The 27,939-nt window shown below is 42.7% G+C and overlaps 1 protein-coding gene across 11 annotated transcripts in view; it reads right to left on the bottom strand.

Moving 5' to 3' along the window:
- The window catches only part of ZZZ3 (zinc finger ZZ-type containing 3), a 71,938-nt gene extending 48,220 nt beyond the window's left edge, over window positions 1–23,718 (bottom strand). For 3 of the 11 annotated variants that reach the window (XM_033916212.1, XM_033916214.1, XM_033916215.1), the window contains exons 1-3: window positions 23,583–23,718; window positions 10,218–10,278; window positions 6,456–7,993 (exon numbers count right to left, since the gene is read on the bottom strand). In XM_033916212.1, the coding sequence (XP_033772103.1) occupies window positions 6,456–7,963 (1,508 nt within the window). In that variant the 5' untranslated portion in view covers window positions 7,964–7,993; window positions 10,218–10,278; window positions 23,583–23,718. Of the gene's footprint in view, window positions 1–6,455; window positions 7,994–8,869; window positions 8,910–10,140; window positions 10,279–23,276; window positions 23,300–23,523 lie in introns of those variants that run through there. The other 8 variants (XM_033916208.1, XM_033916210.1, XM_033916206.1 and 5 more) reach the window with 8 other exon arrangements.
- Window positions 23,719–27,939: the final 4,221 nt, after the last annotated feature.

Below are 27,939 nucleotides of genomic sequence, written 5' to 3'. Positions count from 1 at the left end.
CATATTGGGTGAAAAAAAGACCTGAAGCCTGATTTTCCAAATTTTGATTTAGAAAGCCAACAGTTTCCAAGAGATGTTCATCCAGTGTCCCTCTTTGAATTATACTTTTGATGAAGAGATTGGCAATTACTTGGTGGAGATGATAACTCTTTATAGACAAACAGTTAAAGGTGATGACAGCTTTGAAACAGATCTGGATGAATTACACTATTTTCTGGCTATGCTGCTTCTTTCTGGCTATGTGGATTTGCCACAATGGCATATGATATGCAAAGTTGGAACAGAAACTTTTATTCTAGCTATTGCAGATTCCATGAGGCGCAATCACTTAAAATGATGAAGTTATATTTTCACTGTGCTGACAACAGCAAATTGAATCCAAGAGACAAATTTGCAAAGATCCGCCAGCTTATGACTATGCTGAATGATCGTTACAGGAAATACATTATTCTCGAGCAGAATCTGTCAATTGATGAGAGCATGGCTCCATATTTTGAGAGACATGGTGCCAAACAGTTTCTAAAGGGAAAGCCCATAAGATTTGGGTATAAATTTTGGTGCCTCTGCAACAGGCTTGGATATTTGATCCAACTTGAACCATATCAGGGTGCCTCTGTGCCTTCTGAGAATCTGGAACTTGAAATATGTGCATCAGTGTTACTGAAGTTGGTGTGTTTTTACCATGAAATGCACCTTTCCAGTTGTATGCCAACAGGTTCTTTAGTTCCCTAAAGTTACTGAAACAACTTTCTTCTAGGGGCCATGGCTACACTGGAACTGTAATGACTAATAGGATTGAGAATTATCCAATCATGCAGAAGAAAAATTTCAAGGAATGAGGAGCATATGAATTCCTGTTAGACAGAAATTCCAATTCTTGTTAGACAGAAATTCCAATTCCTTGATAGTAGCTTGAAATGATAATCAAATTGTCACAATGATTACAAACATTGACCCTGTTGTGCCAGTTGTGCCTGCCCAACGATGGATCTCCACCCAAAAATGCAAAATGGCCATTCTTCAACCAAACACTGCAAAGAGGTACAACTTATACATGGAAGAAATGGGTAGGGAACACTGACAATTATAGAATCGGAATAAGGTCAAAGAAGAGGGTGGCAGCATGTTTTCCTCTTGGTCCTTGACACTAGTCTGCATAATGCCTGGCAACTGTATCAAAAGTTGAAAGCATCAGATGCTGAAACTCTGGATTATCTTGGTTTCCAAAGGAAGGTTGTTGCTATATATTTACAGAAGTATATGACATCCAGAAGTAGAAGACCAAAAAGCTCAAAATAGCTTACCAGCAGAGTGCCCCGAGAAGTGAGAAAAGGTGGCATGGAGCATTGGATAATACCAGCTGAAAAGCAAAATAGGTGTGCAGCCACACCCTAGGAGTCCCAACCCCCTTGCATGCCTCCTGGTGTATTGCCAGACTTCTCCCTGTGGATTTCAGCCATCCTGAAAGGCTCTCTGCACTAAATTGAGAAATTCTGGAGAAAATCTCTTATTAGGCAGCAAGAGTCTCCTTTAGATGACTCTAGCTTGCATCTCTTGGGCTCCACGACCACTGCACCCAAGTTTAGGATGAATATCATTCCTGGGCTCTTGAAGGAATTTAACCCCAACCAACGACGGCTGTTTCTCAGCCTCAGAGAGCAAAGGGGAGGCTAAGCCGATGATTCCCATCCCCTTCACATGCTGCATAGCACATGGCACAAGGGCGCTCTTCGAGCAGCCATCCAGTGCAAACATAGCATGAATGAGGGTTAAAAGAGCCCGAGGATTCCATCCCTGTTAGTTTTGAGGCACAACGAAGTGATATGAAGTTTCTATAGAACTTTTTTTTTAAAGCATCAGGAAATCCAAGATGGCTGCTGCTGCAGCATTTTGGCACCAAAAAAACAGCTCCAAAACGCTTACACAAAAAGAAAAAACTGGCAGTTTTAGGATTTTACATTACATTACATTAGTGATTTCTATTCCGCCAATACCTTGCAGTTCAAGGCAGAGGTGTTTGGAGGATTTTAAAAGTGGGGGAACCTACAGGAACAGAAAGAAACTTGAAAAATAAGATTTACACCCCCACCCCTTCTTTGATTTTTCTCAAAGGCTGTAACAGCCTTACTGACAATGTGCTGCAGCCTAATGGCCCTTCCAGTCTTCCCATCCACAGTAACCATTATCTCTTTCTGTCTCTGAGAGATCCCATGTGCCTATCCCAGGGTTGCCTGGGCAATCCAAAGGCAGCTGGATCTAGGAAAAGAAATCACTGCCTTAAAATGGAACTACTTTTGCTGCCAGGCTGATCAGTGTCTGACTAAGCCTCTAACCCTCGTAGACCCACAGATGCACAAAAAGAGGGGAGGCAAATTGCAATCGGCACTCTGCAAGACCCCATTGAGACCCCTAGCAGCCTGCGCTCAAGCCCCTACAGTAGGTAAGCAATGCTACAAGAGATACAGACCCCAATCTCCAAAAAGGGTTCTGCAGGCTGACCAACAGATACCACAAGGGATCAGCCTGTCAGCTGCAGGCCTCAGTCTGTTTCTCCACCATGCAAGCAGAGCTGGACCCTCAACTAAGGAAGCTCTTAGCATCAAAATCAAGCACAAAAAAACCACAGCAAAAAAAGACCTCAAAAAATAAAGGAATAATCAGAGCATATCAGAAAGACCCCTTCCGACTCGCATTTAGAAGGAAAAACTGAAGGGGGCAGCAGAGCCCTCTGGTGAAGGAGGAGGGATTCAAAAGCTAATTGATTCCTTCTGCACAGCTCACGTTTAACGTGAGCAAGTGCAAAGTAATGCATGTGAAAAAGAGGAACCCAAACTACAGCTATGTGATGCAGGATTTCACATTAGGAGTCACTGCCCAGGAAAAATATCTAGGAGTCATCGTTGAGGATACGTTGAAACCCTCAGCTCAATGACTAAGAAAGCAAATAGAATGTTAGGAATTATCGGGAAAGGAATGGAATACAAAACAAAGATGAAAATGTTATAAAGCCCTTGTATTGCTCTATGATATGGCCACTCTTCATATACTGCATGCAATTCTGGTTGCAGTATCTCAAAAAAGATACAGCAGAATAAAAAAAGGTACAGAGAAGGGTGACAAAAATGATAAAAGGGATGGGCTAACTTCCCTATGAGGAAAGGTTAAAGTGGTTAAGGCTCTTCAGCTTGGAGAAGAGATGCTCCTAGTGGAATGGGCCTTTATGGCTACTGGCGATTGCTTTCTGATGCAAGCTGAAGAAATAGCCATAGGAATCCATCTAGAAATGTTTAGATGTTTCACGGTTATTTTGTGTTATATGTTGCGATATGAGCAGAACAGACTTGTTTCTCAGAGAGAGTCCCCGTTTTCTTCTCTAGGGCTGACTACCTGCTTTGATATGAACTGAAGAATTACAGGACAGCCCAGAGGGATGGGAGTAGAACAGAAAAATGTAAATGAGGCTCTCTACACAGGATCTCATGATCAGAGATACACAATCCTTGTGTTCCAGAATGATGTGCCTTTTTACTAGAAAAAAAGATTATCATGGTAAGTATCTAACCTTTCCTTTTATTGAGGAAAGAGTTAATTATACCACAATTGTAACTACTTTGTATAATCATAATATAAATGTCATAAAAGAAACTATTTATTACCACACTACTTGAAATAGTAAGAAAGAAGAAATAACAATTGCCCCGTTCTTCTCATTGGCAGTACAGTTTGTTTCAGAGTTGGCCAAAGAAAATATTGTCTTAGAGGGAAATGAAAATTGTCTTAGGGGGAATTCAAATGGCCACCCAATACTGTAAATAAATTTGTTTTGTTTAAATCTCATAGTTGAATACCAATTAGAATCTTGATCCAAAATAAATTTTTTAAATAATCGTGTGACTGCTAAGCTTTTGCGTTCAAATGCCATATCACAGCAGCTAGCCATCAATCCACAGTAACAGTATAACTCACAGCATACAAGAAATTATAACATATATAGAAACATAGAAACATGATGGCAGATAAAGGCCAAATGGCCAACTCAGGCTGCCCATCCGCAGTAACCATTATCTCTTTCTAAGAGATCCCACGTACCTATCCCACGCTTCCTTGAATTCAGAGACAGTCTCTGTCAAATTAGCAAAACACATGTTATGCAACCAGCCTGATATTCTGATGCCATTCTAATATTTATTTTAAAATATAAATAAGCAAAATCTAAACAAAACACAGAAGATCTTTCATTAGAATGCTTCAACAGAACAGGCTTGCTGGGAACACTTTCTAAGACATTATTAGTCTTTGTTTGCAAATATTAGGCAAAATTATAAGAATTATAAGAAATTATATGAAATTTAAATTCCTGTGAAAATTCAAATAATCATTTAACTATGAATGGTATTTTCTCACTCTTGTGATTGATTGTGAAGCAGTTCTCTTGGGATGTAATATTAACTTTGTTTTATTTCTCTAAAACATCATTTACAGTTGAAGTTGAGCTTCTGTTCTAAGTTCTGATGTTACAAAGCATATACAGAATCTACCGTGTTTCCCTGAAAATAAGACCTACCTCGAAAATAAGCCCTAGCAGGATTTTTGGAGTAGGTCTTAGCATAAGCCCTAGCCCAAAAATAAGCCCTAGTCCCAGGATTCGCTAGCAGTTTCCTTTCCCTTCCATCCCTTGTGCAGGAGAACCCTTGAGTGAGCATCGCCCCCCTCCAAGCACCCACACCCGCCCCAGCCACGCAGCCAAACCCCCATCCTTCCTTCCCTCCCTCCCATCCAAACCCCACCCTATATACCTCCTAAGCGAGCGAACCCTATATACCTCCTAAGCAGCATCGGGCCGGCAGCACTCTAAACAGGCTGCTTTGGCCTTGTCCACCCGTGAATTCACTCTAGTGCATTTTTTGGGCCTAAAATTAATATAAGATACCGTCTTATTTTCGGGGAAACACGGTATGTGGAAAACAGATGACAACCTGCTGCTTTCAAAGATGTGTGGCAAAATAATCATAAGATACAAAAATCACAGACTTTTTTTCAGATGGTTATTTATGGCAGTATCTCCACAGCTTGCATATTATGTCAAAATGTACAAGCAAATAAAAAAATCAATATACTCTGCTTTTGGTTCTTGTATATTATCCTAGTGAGCCAAAGAAAGAAATAAGTGTGTTAGGCTCACATTTAATGAAAGAAAGAAAAAAGCACCAATAAACTTTGTTTATATCCCATAAAAATGAAAAAGTCATGGTCATAAATATCACTACTCAAAAATTGGCAGAACTGCTAAACAAGTACAGAGACAGTGGCAGGCTTGCATTATACAGAAGTAACCTCTACATTATTTCGCTTTATGGAAGAACACTCATTCAAATTATTCTCAAATACTAAACCAGGATTTTCCAAACCTGTCATGGGGACCTCAAAGCCAGTAATATTTTCAGAATATCCAGAATATATAAGAGATGTTACTTATTCTGCCTTTTTAACAAATACAGATTTCTCTCATGCACTGGAGATCTAGAATAGGTAACATTCTCTAATGCATATTCATTGTGGAAATCCTGAAAACCCAATGGTCTACGGCAGTGTTTCTCAACTCGGTCCTGGAGTACTCCCTTGCCAGTTAGGTTTTCAGGATATCCACATTGAATTTGCATAAACTTGATTTGCATACACTGCCTCCATTATATGCAAATTTCTTTCATGCTATCTTGAAAACCTGACTGGCAAGGGGGTAACTCCAGGACAGAGTTGAGAAACACTGGTCTACAGAGTTCCCAAGGCAGTTCTAGGAAGCTTTGCACTAAATGCTACACGCTTGCCTTTCACACGCATGGTACAAACTAACCTTGCCATCTTGTCTGACAAAGCGAACATTTCCAACCATTTGTCTTCTAAACTAAATATCCTTAGTAGAGCCAATAAGGAGGGTATAATCTACAACTACTTACTGATTTTTTTTTCTTAAATCTGCAGCAAGATTAATATGGCTACAATATTACTGACAGATAACTGCAACCATCAGAAATTATAATGAAAGACAGTTACCTGGAGACTGTCAATTAACTTTCTGCTGTTTTCCCATCCATATTTGTCAACATTTATTCTCTCTTTTGATTCTGCATTTTAGTTTCAACAAGGTAGCAGCTGATTTATTATGGTTTTCTTTTACAAGTTTCTGAAAATAATTTGAATTAAAGCTCTATGCTACTTACTTTAATGGCAACCATGTAACATGAATCTAAAGGATGGTAAGAAGATGGTATTAAATTAGAACCATTAATTCCATCAACTTCAGTTTGCTAATAGTATAAAAAAAAGTTAAGCCCACACAGAGGCACTGAAACCGCAACACAACTTAAACTACTAATATAAAATCATGATCTTGTTTGGAAAAATGGTTTAAAGAAAAAAGCAAGAGCAGAAATCATGGTTACCATGGTTACACATACTCTTTGTTGTGTTTCAATGCCACATGATCGGATTCAAAGTAATACACATCCGGCTCTTCTTCCTCCTCTTCTGTGGTCTGCAGACTGGCACACTCTTTGGCAGATGGCATATATCCAGTAATCAGTTTCGCCTCTGGGGATGGCTTTGTTACGCCATCAGCTGCACATCCTTCAGAAACGCAGCCAGTCTCCTTTTCAGTCTGATCTTCAGATTCTATGGGAGACCCACTTTCATCAATACTTGAGGTTACATTCTTGTCAGAGGAGTTTAGCTTATTCTCCTCTTCTGGTCCATTTTCCCTGCAAGGAGAGATACATTTATAAGGGCTCCTTTTTGTACAAGTAGCCCTTCTAGGGGAAGTTCTGAGTGTGTACCTATTTTCTTGAGGTTCTGCTAAAGATGCCATTTGAGCTGATGTACACTCCAGCCCAGATGATGGTTCAGGTTCAGGCTCCCCTGAGATTGCAGTACTATCATGGTCAGGATTCAGGTTGCTGGGGGTGTTTTCAGCACACTGCTCCTTTGAGGCACTACTATCTCCTACCACATCAAGTTCTTCCTCAAAATGCCTTACAGATGAGTGGATTTCTGCACAAGCAGCAATAGCTGGCTCACTTGCCTGGTAAGCGTGATCATTAGGCAGACAGTCATTTACTAGTTTATGGTCCTTTAAATTTACCTGCTCTTGAGAATTTGTGCAAGGCACATTGTGGTCAGAATCAGGGCATTTTTTGTTGCTATTGAACAACAGTGAAGAAGGAGCAAACAAATCTCCATTTTCTGCTGTTTGTTCCTTAAGCATAGGGGAACCAGCACTAGTACTGTTTTGTTTAGTGTTCACAGCAAGTTCACAGTCATCACAGTTCAAAGCAGTGGAATTCTTTTCGACGACTCCATTGACCGTTTGATAACATGACTCTTCTTTATCGAATGAGTTATTAACCACTTCCTCAAAGGCATTCACCCTTTTGACTTCCCTTTTGTCACTATCATCCAATAAAAGACTCTGATGAATTTGCTTGGTCCCGGGAGAGTCTGCATCTTTGTTCAAAAGCAAGCTCTTCCTCTCTTCCTTTTCATTTTTCACAGGAGAATCTTCTTCTGAGCAGTTTGCTACCTCAGAGCGTAATCGTTTGCTCCGTTTCAAAACTGGTGATGTTTCTGTTTGCTTTTTCTCACAGTTATCCACAATCTCTTTCTCAGCATTATCCTTTTCAGAAGCAGAAAGTCCCCTCTTTTTGGGGTTTATCCAGGATTCACGAACGTTCTGCAGTTTTAAGTCAGCACTCTTCCCACCACTACCTTTTTGAGGCTGTACAGGTTCAGGTCGCTTCTTTGGTGATTTGGATCGCAACAAGGAATGGGGAGGAATGTCTTCTGGATGAGCAATACTACGATTTCTTAAGGTTCGACCGCAAAAGTTTTCATCCAGGCCATTTATCCCCACTGTTGATCTTGTGACGCGAGTAGAACGAGAAGCAGCCATACTATGGAAAATACCTAGCATGAGTTCGGCATGATCCACTCATTAGGAAACCTTAATAAAATAAGAGAAAAAAACAATTAGAATGCAGGTAATAACTCTCAATAACACAAATGCCTAAATGTCAAATCGAAATTAAAATGTGTGTCGTCTCCGCAATTCAAGCTAAAGAACTTTAATGTAGGTCAGAAGTCCAAATGCAAATCCCCTCTCTGACAGAGCACTTAAACCTAGGTGTGCCAAGGTGGTAGTATAGGCAAAGCCCTGAAAATCAGAAAGGTAGACTATTTCTGCTTTAGTGCTAGACCTTGCAGATTAACCAGCAGGGTGTCAGGTCAAAAGCGCGCCGGGCCAAAGGCGCACCCAGACAATTGAGCACAGCGCGCGCCGCCACGCCGCTCTAAATTACTGTTTTTAGCGCTCAGATGGGGGGCGTGGGGGGGAACCCCCCACTTTACTTAATAGAGATCGTGCCATGTTGTGGGGGCGTTGTGGGGAGTGTGGGGGGTTGTAACCCCCCACATTTTACTGAAAACTTCACTTTTTCCCTGTTTTTAGGGAAAAAGTTCAGTTTACAGTAAAATGTGGAGGGTTACAACCCCCCAAAACCCCCATAACGCCGGCGCGATGTCTATTAAGTAAACTGGGGGGGGTTCCCCAACAAAACCCCCATCGGAGCCCCTAAAAACTGTAATTTAGAGCGGCGCGGCGGCGCGCGCTGCGCTCAATTGTCGGCGCGCGCTTTTGTCTTTCACGCCGTTGTCTATGAACCAACCAGCAGTACTGAGGGTGCACCTCCAAAGTAACACCCTTCAGTATTGGGGCCGACAAGGTTTCTTGATCTTCTGAGCATAACCATTCCAGACTCAACAGGACAAGAAAAAAGCACAAACAATACAAAGCAATATTTAAAAAATCATATAAACGTACTGTAGCATTAACCTTTTATGCATGTTCCTTCCTGCTGTATCTTGACAAGAAACAAAAAGTGTCAAAATGAACATGAAAATGTTTTACCAGCAGACCAGTCTCACAAAAAAAGAATATTCTAACTGAAGACTGCATCTCTTTGTAGACGGGAATTTAATTTGATGTTATCAGTTTTCATTTCAATTTGCTTGCATTCAGGGGCAGCCTATTTGAAAGCTCACAACAGACTTAATACTATGAATACAAAACCACATCTCAGTCTAATGCGATGTAAAACCAATCTTTCATTCCTTTCTTTCCTCTAAAGAAATCTCCCTACCACACAAATCATGCGTGAAAAGCTTACATACATTTAACACATTTATATAGTCTATATTTTATATAAAACACCACAGGTGGGAAATATTGGTTGTAATATTTAGCAAAAATAGAAGGGTAAAAAAATGAATACTATGCATCTATAGTAGAGAAATAGAGATGCATATAGCAATGCATAAGCGAATATGTTGAATGTGTGGGTTATGCTTGTGTTAGGATTTCTTTATTAGTCGGCAAGTGTTATTTTTAACAGTTATCATAAACCACTGTGAATGACTGAAGCAGTAAGCTGGCATATCATTTTTCATTTTAAAAAATGAAATAAATTAATGAAGCTCAATGTCTGAATATATCTTTTGTTTTGATACTGCTTCAAATTCAAAAGAGGTATCTGAAAAAGGTGCCATCTCCAAAAGAGCATAAAAGCATTACAGTATAGTGCAAGATATGCTGACCTGTTTTAAAAAATATATTTTTTAAAAACATTTTCTTTATGATATTTAAGTTTCTTTCCTGTTATTCATCCCCCCTGTAGCCCTCCCACTAGGGCTTATCAAAATGCTACAGTATGAAGATGAGCACCACAGAGGTTTGCATGCCACTACCGAGAGCAAGTCATCAATTGGAGGTACATGCCAAATTGAGTTTTGTTTGTTCCTTTTAAAAATGTTTTATATTATTTATACACATATATAGTTGCTCATTTGTTTTTTTAAAAAAACTGGATAAAACTTTATTCTGTTTGATATCAAAGTTGAAATTCTGCATGAGGCAAGTTTTTAAGTCACAAAATTTGCAATGCCTTTTGAATATCAACTACGCATTCCTGGTATACAAAGTACAACTTTGCATATTGCAAAAGAATTAAGGAATACATATATACTTTGTAATAAACACTAAAATAAAATCAAAATTGATATATAAAAAATGATATTAAAAAAATGTGCTGTCACATAATGAGCAGTAAAGACCAAATCCCATCCTTAAAGGTCCACGTTCTTCAAATGGCAAGATCCAATAACTTAATTACATCAAACCGCAGAAGCAAAGAGGGAGAGCAATTCAATTCATACACGTTTCAGCTGATGAACCTGAAACCATAAAAGAAAGTTATCAGTAAGTATAATAGTCAGACATGATCTTTTCAGCAACGTTCAAATGTCATTTCAGATCATAATCTACTTGACTTATAGACCATAAATTTGTTTTGTGTTTTTTTGTGATTTACAACATATTGATTGATCATCAAAGAATTACAGTCTGTTCTTATTATTCGTGATAGTACGGTTCACAAAAATGTTTGCGAACCGCAAAATTGCGAATAACTACGGTAAACATTTGGGAAAATAGAGGTTAGGTTCCAGCAAGTACATGTTATGCCTCAAAACAGCAGAAAATTGAATCCTGTTGGAAAATAGGGTTAGGTTCCTGCATGGGACAGCACTTGAAATACCTGTAATTCACTCTCCAGGTGCTCAGGGACCATTATCTGGAAGCAAAGCAAAGCCTAGCCATGAAGTAAAAGTGAAAGCAAAAAAGCTGGGGGGGTTTAAGTGTCGGTCCACGAATATGCAATGCAATGGGAAATACTGGTTGCAATTGATGCAACAATGGATAGAAATCATGAATGCGTGAATAACAAGTATGGACTGTATGTAAAATGAAACCATCTGTCCACCCATATGGGGCAAAGTATTCTCCAAAAAGAGGGTTGGAAAGTCACCCAATTTAGATTTCTAGAAGAAAATGGAAATCGCTCAGGTATGTAAAATCATTTGGTTAGTATGTCAAAGAATGGAGACAGTGGTAGGCAAAGTTAAAAGTTAAGGGGCGGGGGGGGGCGGGAATATGCAGCACGTAAAGATGGCACCTTCCAAGCTAGACATTCCTATATTTGACACCACTCCATCCACATCCTCACTGTACACGTAACCAAGCACTCTCAGCACACCCATTCATACACACAAACCAGTTCTGTAATTTTTTTTTGTCATATCAGAGTTCATTGCAGAAGTACAACCCTAATTCAAATAGTAACAAGAGTTTGATAATTGTATTTTATTATCACAATTTAGAACCTACATTAGGCTAACTGGTAAGCCATGTAACCAAGTACAGTACTGGAAATGAACATCCAGCCACATAAATGATATGATATTATTTTGATAATAGTCCCCATCCTAATGCAATGTACCAAAAGGATTTAAAATGTTTTTCAGGAAAGACCTGAGAACCCATGCAGCAAATTAAATGAAATGAGCAAACCATGTGACACATAGCTGAAAATGTTTCCCAACATCTCTGCATGTGCATAAATATACAGTTTGTCACTAAGAAGTAGCCCAGCAGGGGTAGAAGTATGACAGCACTGGTAGGAAGCGAGAGGGAGGTCATGATACATAAACTTCCTCTAAAAAAAATGGAACAGTGTATTTCTTTGGAATTCCCAATCCAGTTTAGCCTATTTTTGAACTGTCTCTTCACCAGTTCCCCTCTTAAAAAATTTGATTGTTTCCATTAATTTTTCAGAGTTATTTTTCTCCAGACACACATACACACAACTCCTCATGCACTACCTCTTCCCAATATCCCTTGGGTTAAAAAGAATAAAAAAAGGTGACTGACTCTGCCAATGATTTCAAAGCTAAGAAACAAAATATGATGATAGAAACATCCAATAGGTGGCATTGATTACCGTATTTTCGCGGATATAACGCGCACCTGTGTAAAACGCGCACAGGGGTATAGCGCGCAGAAATCACGATGATATGTACCAAAACTTTTCTATACCGCGCTCAGGCATATAACGCGCATGATGCCCGACGCTCCTTTCGCCCGCCCTGACTTTCCGTGCGCTGTCCCGACTCTCCGTTCACCCCCCCTGACTTCCGTGCACTGCCCTGACTTTCCGTGCGCTGTCCTGACTCTCCGTTCACCCCCCCTGACTTTCCGTGCACTGTCCCCCCTTGAAGTCCTGTCCCCCCTTGAAGGTCTGTCCCCATCCTGAAAGCCTGATGCCCCCCCCGACGTCCGATACATCCCCCCCCCGGCAGGACCACTCGCACCCTCACCCCGAAGGACCGCCGACTCCCCAACAATATCGGGCCAGGAGGGAGCCCAAACCCTCCTGGCCACGGCGACCCCCTAACCCCACCCCGCACTACATTACGGGCAGGAGGGATCCCAGGCCCTCCTGCCCTCGACGCAAACCCCCCCCCCCCAACGACCGCCCCCCCCCAAGAACCTCCGCCCGTCCCCCAGCCGACCCGCGACCCCCCTGGCCGACCCCCACGACACCCCACCCGCCTTCCCCGTACCTTTGTGTAGTTGGGCCAGAAGGGAGCCCAAACCCTCCTGGCCACGGCGACCCCCTAACCCCACCCCGCACTACATTACGGGCAGGAGGGATCCCAGGCCCTCCTGCCCTCGACGCAAACCCCCCTCCCCCCCCAACGACCGCCCCCCCCCAAGAACCTCCGCCCGTCCCCCAGCCGACCCGCGCCCCCCCTGGCCGACCCCCACGACCCCCCCACCCCCCTTCCCCGTACCTTTGGAAGTTGGCCGGACAGACGGAAGCCAAACCCGCCTGTCCGGCAGGCAGCCAACGAAGGAATGAGGCCGGATTGGCCCATCCGTCCTAAAGCTCCGCCTACTGGTGGGGCCTAAGGCGCGTGGGCCAATCAGAATAGGCCCTGGAGCCTTAGGTCCCACCTGGGGGCGCGGCCTGAGGCACATGGGCCAAACCCGACCATGTGTCTCAGGCCGCGCCCCCAGGTGGGACCTAAGGCTCCAGGGCCTATTCTGATTGGCCCACGCGCCTTAGGCCCCACCAGTAGGCGGAGCTTTAGGACGGATGGGCCAATCCGGCCTCATTCCTTCGTTGGCTGCCTGCCGGACAGGCGGGTTTGGCTCCCGTCTGTCCGGCCAACTTCCAAAGGTACGGGGAAGGGGGGTGGGGGGGTCGTGGGGGTCGGCCAGGGGGGTCGCGGGTCGGCTGGGGGGGCGGTCGGAGGTTCTTGGGGGGGGCGGTCGTTGGAGGGAGGGGGGTTTGCGTCGAGGGCAGGAGGGCCTGGGATCCCTCCTGCCCGTAATGTAGTGCGGGGTGGGGGTAGGGGGTCGCCGTGGCCAGGAGGGTTTGGGCTCCCTCCTGGCCCGATATTGTCGGGAAGTCGGCGGTCCTTCGGGGGGGGGGGGGGGGATGTATCGGACGTCGGGGAGTCGGCCGGGCAAGAGGGCTTGGGCTCCCTCTTGCTCCGATCGTGGATGCGGGTGCGAGCGCGTGCGAGCGGTCGTTCGGGGTGGGGGTGCGAGCGGTCCTGCTGGGGGGGTGAATCGGGCATCGGGCGGGGTGGGAACTATGTTTAAAAACTTTTCTATACCGCGCTCAGGCATATAACGCGCGAGGGGTATGCGCGGTAGGTAAAATCGCGTATAACGCGCGCGTTATATCCGCGAAAATACGGTATTCAACTGATTGTGGCCTAACCGATTTATGGCCTGTTCAAGAAAGAGACTTTCCTTTTATGAATTATTAGTCCTTCAACCAACAAATCCCTTGGTAAATCATTCCAAACTGAAGTACGCACATCAAGAAATGGTCTCTCTCACCACCTGCCTGTCCTTCTCCACAGATGAAACTAGAATGAACGGACAAGAGAATAACGGGATACTCTCTCTATACAGAAACAATGATCCTAACTGTTAGATCATTTTAAAAGCCAGGCAGAGAAGGTTAAAGCGCCTGACTAGCCAGAGAAAGTTAAATGTACTGCCTTTAAATATGAAGTGATGTAATCAGGCATAGTACATCCACTTAATACTCAGGCTGTTGTGCTTTAGACCAATTTGTAAGCAACATATCAACTTTTCTGGCAATCTCTACAAAGTACATTGTAGTAGTTAAGCTATGATAACACCAAAGCATAAAGGAGTCACCTGAAACTTTTGAAAAAGCAAAGTTAATTTTCCAACTACAAATAGCTGCTAAAAAAAATATGTAATAAGGGACTGCATCTTCAAAGGTGAACTGATTCCTAATAGACAATTGCAGGATATAAGAAACAATATGGTTATGATATGATAACTGAGATGAACACTCAGATTCTGATATCAACTTTCACTCTTCCTCAGGTAAGAGTAGAATAAGGGAATCATCAAAAGCATTCCAATAACAGTTTGAAGAGGAAAATGTTTGGGGGAGGGAAGAGAGGAGATTGGGTGTAACAGGTGATTAAAGAGTGACGAGAAGAATCTTATGTTCATGAGTTAAGAAAACCTAGGGAGAAGAAGGACCAAAGTTCAAAATCTCCAAAGTTGCTGGATCTGTGACCACTAGGAGGCATAAGATAGTTATGGTTGGCGATTCCCTTCTAAGGAGTGCAGAGGCAACCATCTGCAGACCAGACATGATGTTCCAGAAGGTGTGCTGTCTGCTTGGTGCCAACATCCAAGATGGTATGGAGAGCTTGCTGAGACTCATCAAGCCTAATGATTACTGTACAATTCTGCTCAGCCATGTGGGCACTAATGACCTAACATTATCAAAAGTGGCTTTGTGGCTCTGGGAGAGAAGGTGAAGGAATCAGGTGCACAGGTGGTATTCTCGGCAATTCTCCCTGCAAATGTAAAGAAATAGTATGTTCCCTACTTCCCCACTGCCATTTGGATCTCTGAAAACTTAAGCCTCGCAATACAAGATGTTGAGAGGGTGGTCTCGTAAGATTAGAAATTATGAGAATTTCTGATCTTCTGCATGGTGTGGTTCGAGTTTTCAGAAAGCCGAATCACAATACGGATGTAGGAAACATGCTTTATGTAGGGGCACAACCAAAACTATTTGAGGGCAAGGAAGTCAGGGTGCAAATTTTAGGCACCATGGTGACCTGGTGCTTGGGGTTTACTGAGCCCAGATTTAACTGACAATTTTAAAACCCGTTTTGTGCAGTTTAATAGTCAGTGCACCTCATATTTAGATAATAGCGAATAGAGAAAAACCGCAAATAACTTTTCATATGTTATTCGCGTTTTTTCTGTTAAAAAAAAAAAAAAAAAGACACAAAACCACAAATAACCTAACCTGTTCCAGTGAAGAATGTACAACTGGGAGGATCAATTTTCTCTGTGCAATGCTGGGAGCAACGATTTTCTCTGGGCAACGCTGGGAGCAGCAATTTCCTGTGATGTAAATTTGGGGGGGTGGCCTTCGATCAAAAAACCACAAATAACCAAAACCGTGGACCATGCAACCACGAATATGGAGGGGTAAGTGTATACTCGCAAGCACAGATGGATTCGGCATACTATCCTTATTGTACTGGAAATTATGTTACACTAGTCCAGGATAAAAGCTATGATTGTACCACGAGAATCAGAATAGTTCAAAATGAAATACATTTTTAATTCTTTTTAATTTCCTCAAAGTTGTAAATGAATGTCTAAATAATGCAGTTACTTGAATCTTACATTACATTAGTGATTTCTATTCCGCTTGTACCTTGCGGTTCAAAGCAGATTACATTAGAAGAGAGCTGGACATTTCCAGGAGGTTGCATTACATTGGAAAATTGCTGGTACAGGTTACAAATTGAGGATTCATATTATAATACATTGGAGAAATTTCAGGTTACATTACAAGGATAGTTCAGATTAGCCTTACAATGGGAACAGTTTCAGGATAATCTCTCATCTATTAACATCCCCAAAATCTTAATAGTAAATTTCTAATAAATAGATTATATTAACTCTGTCAACCCATCCTCTCCTTTTTTTTTTCAAAAACTTGAGCAATGATCAAGTTATTTTTTACACAACATCTGGTCGAGTAGTCAAATTCAAAGGCAGACTTCTCTGTTAATAGATTATCAGATTCCTCCCCACCCCTACCTGAAAAGGAGTTCACTGTATGTTGCTTTCGCTCCCAAGCCATAATCTACATTACTTAGCAATTTGTGCAAGCACTTTCCAAACGCTAGCAATCTATGCTTTATTCTGTAAAATGAATTCTCTTTATTCATCCCTTTCTTTGTGTTTCAAACTATGCTTATTGAAAATGGCAGTAAAATTGCTTTATATAAATCATTCTAATACAGTGTAGCAGTTCCCAGTCAAAAGGAGTACAGGAAAAGAAAGTGAAGCCTTTTATTATGTTACTGTGTTTGCACTGGATTACATCAGACCCTTAATTTATATGCATCGGACTACAGGGCTTTCATGAAGATCTGTACACAAATAGTACACATGCATAAAAACAATGCCTGTAGCTTAAAGATTATCTACCCGCATAACAACCATTAGTTTTATAAATCCACTCTTTTACCTAACCAGATACATTTAAGACAAGAAGTTTCACACAAAACCACTCCTGCCTGTTTTCCAGGACATAGAAACACACACACAGACATGTATTCACAATCCGTGCATGGATAGACCTGGGACTAGGTGAGGTTGGGAGTAGAAGAGATTATTATGTTCTTCTCACCTCAAAATTCAGTGTTCAAAACATCAAAATACTTATGTGGGAGGACAGCATGAGACACATGAACAGGCAAACATGGCAATTTCATAAACCTTCTTTCCCTTTAGAAAGAAATAAACCCAATATATTCTCTGTTTTTCCTTTATCCAATACTCAAATATGTACTTCTGCCTCATATCACTAGCTTAAATATGAATGAACAAATCACTTAATGGCTTATGCAACTGAAAAAATAACTGATTCCCCCCCCCCCCCCAAAACCAAAGTCATGAACACAAATTGCTGATTTCAGAAGAATCTTAGGAACCTTGTTAAATAGGTATATTGGCAAATTTACTTCCTCAGAGTAATGATTTTAAACCAGGCCAATAAATTATATGACCTTCCCTTCTTCATCAGATGGAGAAAGAGCAAAACTGTTTAGTTTCTCTACCGCTTAGAACCTAACGGATGTAGCGGTATATAAGAAATAAATTACATTACATTACATATATAGGCTGGTGCACCAAGCAGGTCTAGTATTGAGACATTCTAGGGCCTGGGACATAAACCAGGGAGGGTTCCCAAAGCCTGCCTGCAAGATGTGTTTCTTTCAGCTTGAAGCAGGATTAGGGACCCAGTGGCATGGAAGCCCAAGGCAGTTGCCCAGCTTGCCACATCCCTAACACTGGCCCTGAACAAAAGAGGAGTTCACAGTTGCATGTCTTCTTTCTTTCTTTATTTTTCCGTACCAAGTTGTTTTCTGTATCCCTAAGGCTTGTGTCTTCATTTGTTCACCTGGAACTCCCCAGATAGGTTCTTGGACTGGTTTGGCATGACTTAAGGAAAGACAATGATCCTGTGTGTATAATTTCACCTTGTTAGTCTTCCTGCCAGACCGATCTGAAGACAGACAACAGCTCTGTACATCCCTAAACATAGAGGTGAATCAGAAGAACCCTCATCATCAGAGAAGAGTGGATCCTGTTCAGAGTCTCCCCACAAGTATGAATCCTGAATAGAATGTGGACGGTGTTGAAGACTCAAGATGCTTCAGCTTTTGTAATGCCTTCCAGGACCGCACCGGAGTCGCCTCTGGAGATGTTTGTGTCGAGGACGACTGGTGCCGGGCTGCTGGAGGTATCGACTCCCATGTCAAATGTCTCCGCACCAGTGGAGTATCAAAGGGAGGTGCAGTTGGTGTCATGGGTTCAGACCGGACCGGAACTGGGAGAGTCGATGTCAACAGTGGCATAGATTGCAGTGGAACCAGCATCTGAAAATGCTCATCAAGTTCTTCCTATAGCAAATTATCAATTTTTTGCTTAAGGGAAAGCACCGGTACCGCTGGCTGTTTCGCCGGTACCGGTGCTTTCCATTGCACTCCAGCAATGAGGAAGCCGATGATAAGGCACTCATCGATATCAGAGCGGAGTGTTTTGGGGATTTTTTTTTTAGGTCAGCAGGACTTGGCTCACTGCTGTTTTGACCCAATGGAGTGGGGAAGGCTTCTTAGCCGGCTACCCACAGAAGGTTGCAACACCAAAGATGGTTCTGCCGGTGTCTAAGGATGCGGTGTCATCGTGGTTGGTGCCAACAAAGTTGGTAATGGCTCCCCTTCCATAGTGGCAACAAAAAGAATTTTCTGTTGAAGAAGGCGGTTCTTTAATGTTGTCTTCTGAAGAGAAGAACACCAGGAACAAGTCTCTGGGCGGTGCTCAGGCCCCAAACACTGAAGGCACCAGCAATGTGGATCAGTTACCGATATGGGCTGAGCACAGCGACTGCACTTCGTAAAACCCATCTGTGGGCAGGACAACGACGGGAAGACCTCCCAGGCAAGATTGAAATCGGAGGCCATGGTGGTACTACAGGCCCCGCCGAACCGAACCCGCGAGAGAGAAAAAATAAAAATTGGTCTTTTGGGTTTTTTAAGAACGAAAAGAAATAAAAGGAAAAAAAAAGGTAAAAATGATTGGAAAGTCAAACCACGAGAGCAGGAAGGCAGCAAAAATAGAAAAAACTTCAACGGCCATTGAAAAATGCAATTTTTTAGCTCCACAGAAACTAAGAAACTGAGGGACCACGCGCCTACATCGGCGGGAAGGCACTCGCGCATGCATGGTCAGGGCTATCATGAACTTTCTTTCTTTTTTTTTTTTTTTTTTTACTTTCTTTAGTTTTTAATGCCAACAAAATGTGCAATACAATTTATATATAAGACTTATACTAAAGACTTAAAGTGGTGATGCACTTTTAAACTGGTCTGTACCGGGGATCCATCAGTGACATCACCCATTAGTGAGAATATCTGCCTGCTTGTCCTGGGATAATAAGTAATATTCATCATTCAAGGTTAAAAATAAATGTAAAAAGGTTGTATTATGTTTAGGTTTTAGATCACATTTATATACAAATTTATTCTTCTTTTTCAGGCTCTCCCCAAAAGCTATGGCAAATCAGTAATTAGAGACATGCTCCCCCCCCCCATTAGTTTGCTAAATTGAGGGATCACCTGTACTTCATTTTTAAAGCTATTTATAAGAAACGTTCTTGCCAACTTAACATGCTATTAGCAATGAAGAGGAGAAATCTCACACATTCAAAGCCTAACTGGAGATAATATGTAAGCTTAAAGAGCATGTCACAACAAGTTTGATCAAGTCTGCCTGTAATCATGCCCTTTGAACTCTGCAATTTACAATCTCAGGTGCCACAAGAAAATAGGTTCTTTAAACTTAATGATCACAAAAGACATAACATGAAGACTTAATGGTAAACATGGCAGAAATATTGCTTCCAGTTGCTCACCTCATTGTTTTGCAGCACAAGGTTAAATTTACATGAAATCTCTTATTTCCTAGCAGAGCCCCCGCACCCCACAAAAATGCATCAAGCTACAAGGGCCAGTATTCTCAAAACACTCACATTAAAAAATGACGGGGAGCTGTCACAAACGTTCTTGTAGCAAATTCAAAAGCATGAGTCATTCTCAAAATATCAAGCATATAAATGAGGTCAGCGGACATTAGCGAAGATTTGCTAAATTTATGTGTGTCGAGACGCTACTGATAGTGATTGGCACATATGCAGGAAAGAGGAATGTATGTGCGAGGAAAGCAACACAACGCAATAAGTACAGCGTGAGCAGTTCATGTTGCAAAGCCCAGCGTCAAAATAAAGAAAGAAAGGAAGGGAGAGGAGGAACGCCAGCTTTTAACAAGCGCACATAAAACATGCCTTTCTCTCCCCAAAACTATTATAATTCAGGTAAATCTTGTAATTTGTTTTTAATGAAAAATTTTATCATGAACCACAGCCAGAAAAACAAGACGCAGCTAACCATACATGCGCTCAAGAAGCATGCTTTTACCTCTCCCATTTAAAAAAAAAACAACCTAACTACAGTTTATGAGAATCATGTAACTTTTTTTTTTTCATTAGCCAATGTAAAGCACATACCACAAGATGCACTGTTAACAGTACTGGCACTGTACCCCCAGGCCAGTACTGAATCGGAGAGCGAGACCAGAAGGCCTTGAGCATGCGCAAATGCTCAAGGCCCAGTCCAGCCCAGCACAAGCAAGAGAAAGGATCTCCGATGCACTGCCCAGTCCAGCACAGAAGAGGGAGGATCTTCGGGCACCGGCACTAGCATGTCCTGTGCGTTGGTGCTGATGCCGGTGCCCAGTCGGGGTAAGGGATGTCGTTTCGGTGCTCGGGAGAGGGGATGTAGGATCGCGGGGGAGGGGGGCGATGCGAGCGGGGGGGAGGATGCCGGATCGCAGGAAGGGGGGATATGGAGCAGCACCGGTGGCCTCAAGAGGGGGGGAATGGAGCAGTGCCAGTAGCCTCGGGTGGGGGGGGAGGAGGAGGAGGTGGAACGAATCAAAGGGAGTTTCCATTCATTCCTATGAGGAAACTCACTTTGATATACGAGCAATTTTGTTTACGAGTATACTTCTGGAACGAACTATGCTCGTAAACCAAGAAACCACTGTATATCATTATGTTCCAGGAGTTGCAACGGACAGTTTAGAAATGGGTTTTTACAATTATCATTTTCGTTACTTCCAGGTTGGCTCCCTGACTTGGCACAGAAATGTTTTAAAAAGTTTTCTGAACCCGAGATGGTGGTCACAAGATCATAGTGTAAGTGGTAGTTGCTTCCAGTATTTTGATAATTGATATTGGATAGATAAGGTAATTTTCCTGGTAGACTTTATATTGTTGCATTTTGGGAATTTTAAGTGGAAAAGATTTCTAGTGGAATATCTGTTGGAGGCACCCTGGAGTAAGGTGACCAACTCTGTTAGGTAGTCGGGGGCATTCCCTCTCAGGATCGTAAAGGTAGTGATGCCTAATTTAAAATTGATCCTTGCAGTTTTAGGCAGCCAATGTAGTTTCATATAGTAGGGCTGTAGATGTTCCTGTTTCCATAGTTCGTATATGAGTCTTACTGCTGCATTTTGAACTAGTTGTTGATGCAATAGCAATGTTTTGAGCAACAAACTAGTGTTATATTACAGTAGTCTAGTTGAGATAGGATGAGGGACTGTACTAAAATTTGGAAAGCCTCTTAAGAAAGCACAATATACTGATCTTACTAAAAAAAAAAACAAAAAAAAAACCACACTATCCTTCCATATAACTAAATCAAAATATGCCTTTTGACCACAATTTCTTGGTCTCTGATTACAATTTGGTGTCTTATTTTATTTTTTGGTCCTTGAAGATTTGATGTCTCTCCTCTTACTGAAAAGTCACTAAGTAGTGGCATTAAACTTTTTATCATTAGGATGTCATTCCTGCAGGTGATCACAACTTCATATCTAACATGGTTATGACCAGGATTCCTGTAAAACAAACCCTACTAGAACTGAACTGTTAAAGGATAAAATGCTGTCTCTTTCATACCAACAGATAGTATAAGAAAGAGAACTGCTGATTGTTGGTGTACCCTATAAAAAAATTTTTAAGGTACTGTAGTTCTAGTTAAGATTTCACACAATACCAACTTGCCAATTTCATAACATATGGATCTGTAATGGCTGAGTTGTCACCCCCTTACACCCTGCCTCCCCCCCATCTTCCTTACCCCTTTAATCACCAGTCCCCTTGCTTTAATTGCTTGAAAGCTCATATGACCTCATCATTAACGTAAACAATAAATAGCCACAGACACTTTATTGATGGTAATAACCAGGCCGCAGCTTTGTTTATTGGGCCAACAATAATTAAGCAATCAACTGCTTCACCTCCCGAGCTACAAAAACACCGCAATTTGACAAAACTTGAAATTGTATTCCCCTGACCCCGCCGTGTCAGCAAGAGCCTAGGTGGTGGCATGGACCTCCATGCCCCTATTCCAAGCCACCTGCTTCAAGGCATATTCACTCACCTGAGCCCAGTTCCCCCTAACCGCTCATCTCCAGATGAGCCTGGGTGGGGTCAGCATGGACCACCATGCCCCCACCTCTCAGGGTCACCTGACCTGTGGCATCACCACTCAAATGAGCTCACTACCAAATAATTGCTCATCTTCTGATGAGCCAGAACCTTGCAGCTCAGGATTACTGCAGCTGTGACAGCCTCAAACCTCCTCCAGCCCCAAGCAAACCACATATAGAAAAGGGAGGGTGGGAAGGAAAACTGCCTCCGAGGAACAGGGAAAGCCCTGGACCTCAGAAGCTGACGCCCCCCTATATTCCCTACCCATCATGCTCTGCCTCTCCTCTTACAGCCAATCACTCCCACTATCTCTGGAAACCTACTTCCTTTCATTTACCACCACCACCCCCCATACCCTTACTACCCCTGAACCGCCTTACCAGCTGTCTCCTCATGGGCAACCAACTTGGGCCATCCAGCCCATTGTTATAGTCACCCATCGAGACCAGCTCTTGGGCTCTTTTTTAAATTTGTGTGTTTTTTTTTTTAAAAGGAGTTAAATAAAAATGCATGTTACGGCAACAAAATGTTTACAGATAACAGAATTCATCTACTATAAAGAAGGAAAATGTAACAACCCTAAAAGTTTACATCTTTTAACATAGGAAAATGAAAATAAGTACATGTGATCTTATTCCTGGAAATTATTTTGTTTATATATTTTATTTTGCTTTCACTAGTGGCTATTTTGTGGTAGTCTTAAATAACTTTAAAACACTTTTAAAGTGAATTTATTTAATTACCCACTTTGCTGCTCCTTGACAATGTTCTTAAAAGACTTCTGCATTTGCTTTTTATGCAGGTTGAATTTTTATGGATACTAATTTACATACATGTGAAAATAAAACCAAGTTTAATTTTCTGATTTTGGCTCTGTGTCCCAGAACTACATCTCCCAAATGCTGCTAAAACATATGCATTGTTGAACCGTACACATACTTTCAATCAGGATGACAGAACAATTTTTCCATGCCTTTTACCTGCCTAAGCTGCTAACTTTGTGAACTTCTGTACCGACTGTTTATGAATGACTAGATAACAAGCTTAAAGTCTTGACAATGGGCTCATGGCTCACAAGTTTCAAATATGGATGTTTCAATCATTTTTGTGTGCACTGAGTGCAAGAAAGCGCAACAAAGGAAACAAATGCCTAAAGCTAAACAAATTCTTAAAGAAAACTATTACATTTTTTCCCTCCTAAGACCACAGGAGTGGGAGGGGGACACCAGGGCCCTGGTCTGACCAACTTTTCTGCAAAGATACCAAGGCGTACGCATTCGGCAAACGGCGCACGCGTTATACTAGCCTCACGCTCCCACACATACAGCACGCCTTTTCACATGCTACCGGGGACAGCACGCCTCTCCCCTCCCCCGCGGTCTACCATCTCTATCACTCTCCCCTGTCCAGCATAATCTCCCTTTCTCCTCACCGTCCGCGGTCCGCCACCTAGCCCTCATCCTCAGACTCCTCGACTCCTCCCCGTCCTACCTTCCAACTCGTGTTTGATGCCGCCCGTGACCGGCCCCGCAGTTTCCTTCTCCGGCGTCCCGCCACCTCTGACGCAACGTCGTTCCCTCGGCCGCGTCCCGCCCCTTCTGACGTGACTTCCCGTTTCCGGCAAGGCAAGGATGCGGTCGGAGGGAGAGACGTTGCGTCAGAGGTGGCGGGACGCCGGAGGAGGAAAACTGCGGGGCTGGTCACGGGTGTCGTGAAAGATAAATTTGGAAAATAGAACGACGGTCTGGGGTGTTTCAGAATAAGGGACCGGAGCTCGGGGTTTAAAAAAAAGAGGGTGCTCCACAGGACGGAAGAGGAAATTGCGTGTGAGTTCTTGAGTGTTTCTCTCTTATCGTACGGGGGGGCAAATGATCCAAAGCGTACCGTCCAAGTAAGACTGGTTGTAGCCGGTCTAGCTTGCAAGATAGTTCGGCCAGCCTCCAGTGCACGAAAGGGATTTCGGTAGCTTTTTTGACTGTGGTAGTAAGGAGCTTATTAGAATTAAAATAAGCACTCTTGTGTAATGCACGGCAAGGAATGCCCACCTTTTGAAGCGTGCAAGCTTTCCCAGCAGGTTGAAGTAGTCGGTAGCTTGAAGGTATGAGCGTTTTACTTGAATTTTAAACTTTTAGGCCCCAGTCCTTGAGAGCTCACTGTGGAATAAGACTGGCTGGAGCAAGTCTTACTGCAGGGCAACACAGCCTCTGATGCACAGAAGGGGTTCTCAGGGGCGCAAGTGTAGCAGCTACCAGGAACCCTATGCAAATACAGTGCAGTATTAAAACGAGTATGGGAACACCCGCCTCTTATTGTCAGAACTGCAGCTGTTAGGCACACGATACACACATTCACACAAAATATATACAACTACATACATATTGCATCCAAACAACAACAACAAAAAAAAACTAGCACAGTAGGGTGTAGGCATATGCTGGCAGTGATATCATCAAAGCTGGTGATAGCAAAGGATTCCAGACTGCACTGTTTGTGGTAATTAGGAAAGAAGCCTGATGTGGTAGGATGTGTGAGGTCTGATGTCTGTGAACCTCTGATTTTAGGAGTTTTAACTTAGTATAAGTAGATACAAGTGAATGGATTGGGTGTTTTGCCTGACTGAATAGTAGTGAGTTTGTACAGCAGTCATTGTAGAGCTGTGGTTAGGAGGCTGTTCAGGGTATAAAGCATGTATCTGTGAAAAGTATTTACAGTAATTCGTTTTATAGCCCTTCCTCCCCAGGAGCCCAGAACAAGTTACAAGGATAGTACACAAAAGTTTTCAGGATAGATAACAAGCTACAGGATTAGTAACATATCTGGCACCCATGGGGATTGGTGGATGTCGGATAACTAGTTTCTTTTTATTTGAGAGTTAATGTAACTGAAGGGGGCAGCAGAGACTGAGGAGGAGTTGAAAAGCTGTGATTGATATCTAATGCAGTTTGCTTGCAAGCACAGATGGATTATCCTATGGGTCAGCATACCATCCCCTCACCCGTAGATCCAACATCTTTTTCCTTGGTCACTTTCTCTCCCCCACCTGAAGCAGCAGAGCCAATCTTGACAAATCCCTCCCATTCCCAAAGCATTAGTAGCTGCCCAACCTCCTCACTCCGTTCCCGAAGCAGCGGAGCCTGTCCTGACAGCCCCTTCACTTTTCACCCAACAATGTAGCGGCAACCAATGAGCAGAGGAAGCACCGGTAAACAGTCAGCTTCTGGCCAGCCCTGGCAAGGCCTTTCCTCTGCCATAGCGGAAATGATACAGCAGCAGAAAAGCCCTGCCGGGGCTGTCCAGAAGCTGCCTGTTTACTGGCACTTCCTCTACTCATTGGCTGCCACTACATCATCGGGAGAGGGGTTGTCGGTACAAGCTCTACCACTTTGGGAACGGCGAGATTGAGGAAGTTGTCGGGACCAGCTCTGCTGCTTCAAGAACCGAAAGAGGGGGGAGATTGATAGCTGCTACGATGCTTTGGGAGCTGAAGGGAGGGAGATTGGTGGCTGCTGTGATGCTTCGGGAGCTGGAGGGAAGGAGGGAGATTGGTAGCTGCTGCTGATGCCTGTGGGGCTGGAGGGGGGAGGTTATTGAGTCAAGAGAACCACTTTGGATGTTGTCTTAGGAGTGCCAGAAACATTTTGTTTTTGCCGACAATTTGTTTGCTGGTTGGTTGAGAGTGTCGGTTAATTGAATGCCAGTTAGCTGAGATTCTACTGTATTAAGACCCTGTTACTCCTTATCAGATAGCTGCTAGAATTATTATGCAAAGTTGAGCTTTAAAGAAGCCTAGAACAGCTCCTAAGCTGCAGCCTCCTTCTTGGCATGCACCTGTCATTCCAGGTTATCCAATCAGGAAGCAAATCTTGAAATCTTAATATAGTCTTAGGACTCAGCAGGGCTCCATATGAACCCTTACAGGAAGTCCCTCTCATGGACCAAAGCAGTCTTAGTGGCAATTACATCTGCCAGGAGTGTCGTCGGAATTGCAGGCACTGTCATGCAGAGAGCCAGTATCATGGAAGCAGGAGTGACCTTGCATATGGTACCTTCCTTCTTACCAAAGGTCATTTCGGCGTTTCATGTAAACGAAGAGAATAGACTGCCAGCATTTCACAGGGTCCAAGAAGAAAGACAAAGATTTTGGATACCAATATAGTCCTATTGCATTACCTGGAGGTGACTGAGTTTCTTCTTTCAGATTATCTTTTCATGTTAACCAATCAGGGAAGATGAGGCAGACCTGCTTCCAAGGCCACCATCTCTAGATGCGTAGAGCAATCTCCTCTGCCTATATCGGCTGTGGCAAGCAATCGCTGGTTTTGTTTAAGGCGCATTCTACAAGAGGAAAGTCTTACTCTTGGGATGAATCTCAGGCAATTCCACCTAAGGAGATTTGTTGATCAGCAACCTGGTCCTCACTTCATATCTTCACCAAATTCTACAGGGTGGACATAGCAGCACAGGATGCTGCTGCTTTCGGGTCCTTAGTACTACGAGCAGGATCCATCTATCACACCCTAGAGTTTGGGGATTGCTTAGGTATGTACCTGTGGTTCAGCTCCCTATTGCACTGGAAAAAGAGATTAGGTTCTTACCTTGATAATATTTTTACCAGTAGCTAGGGAAGGTATGTTGACACCCCCTCCTGAAGTTTATTGGATGCGCCTGCTCTCTGATTCAAGCTTCATGGTCGGCTCCATAACTATAATTCCACTGTCAGTCAGACTTTGGGGATTAGTAAAAGCCTGTATATAGAATTATAGGAGAGGAATGGTTGAGCTCAATAAATGTTCTTTAGGTTTCTTGTTTAATTTGCATTTCTTGAATCCATTGTTTCTCTCAGAGGCTTGTTAATTTTTTTAAACTCCATTACTGTTTTTGTAGTGATCATTTTAACTTTATCTGAGCAGATCAGATATTTGGTTTCAGAGAATTCTCTATATCCCCTCTTCCCGTCGTCTTCTGTAGGACTGGCACCAGCTTTGGTAGAAACTGAAGGGGCAGCAGAGAAGAGGAGGAGGAGTTGTAAAGCTGTGATTGATATCTTCTGCAGTATGCTTGCGAGCACAGATGGATTACCCTATGGTTCAGCATATTATCCCTATCTACTGGAAAAGATATTAGCAAGGTAAGAACCTAATCTCTTTTAATCTCTTTTTTTTCCCTCAGAAATCTCAAATGAAGGACTTCATCAAAAGCTTTGTGAAAATCTAGATACACTATATCAGCTAGCTCATGTTTATTCACACTTTTGAAAAAATGTATCAAATTGAGGCAAGATTAGTTGATTCCATGTTGACTTTGCCACATTAAATCATGTCTATGGGTTTGGTAATTTTATTCTTCATAATAGTTTCTCTCATTTTACCCAGCACTGACATCGGGCTTACTTGTTTGTAATTTCTCAAATCATCCCGGAGCCGTTTTTAAAAATTAGAAGATGGCCAACGTATTGCTGATCTTCAGATACTATGGTGATGTTGATCTGCTCTTAATTCTGGAGTATCTAGGTGACGGCTCTTACTTTAAGGGCCTTCTCCTTGGTAGCCCATCTAGATGTGGTGAGCTTCTTGCAGGGGTGTCAGACATCTTTGCCCACCTTTGAGAGCTGCTCTTTCCCAAAGCGACCTTATCTTCATCCTCAATTTCCTGGGTGGACCCCCTCTTTGAGACTTTTAAACATGCTATCCTGAAGGATCTCACACTGAAGATGGTGTTTCTAATGGCAATTTATTCAGCCAGATGGGATTGTTCACCCTCGAGAAGAGAAGACTGCGAGGGGATATGATAGAGACTTTTAAAATACTAAAAGGATTCGATAAAATAGAGCAAGAAACATAGTTATTCA

This window comes from Geotrypetes seraphini, chromosome 12 (assembly GCF_902459505.1).
Source record: "Geotrypetes seraphini chromosome 12, aGeoSer1.1, whole genome shotgun sequence".
In the NCBI taxonomy this organism is placed as follows: domain Eukaryota; kingdom Metazoa; phylum Chordata; class Amphibia; order Gymnophiona; family Dermophiidae; genus Geotrypetes; species Geotrypetes seraphini.
Note: the sequence above shows the minus strand (reverse complement) of the source record. Positions and strands in the feature narration are given on the sequence as shown.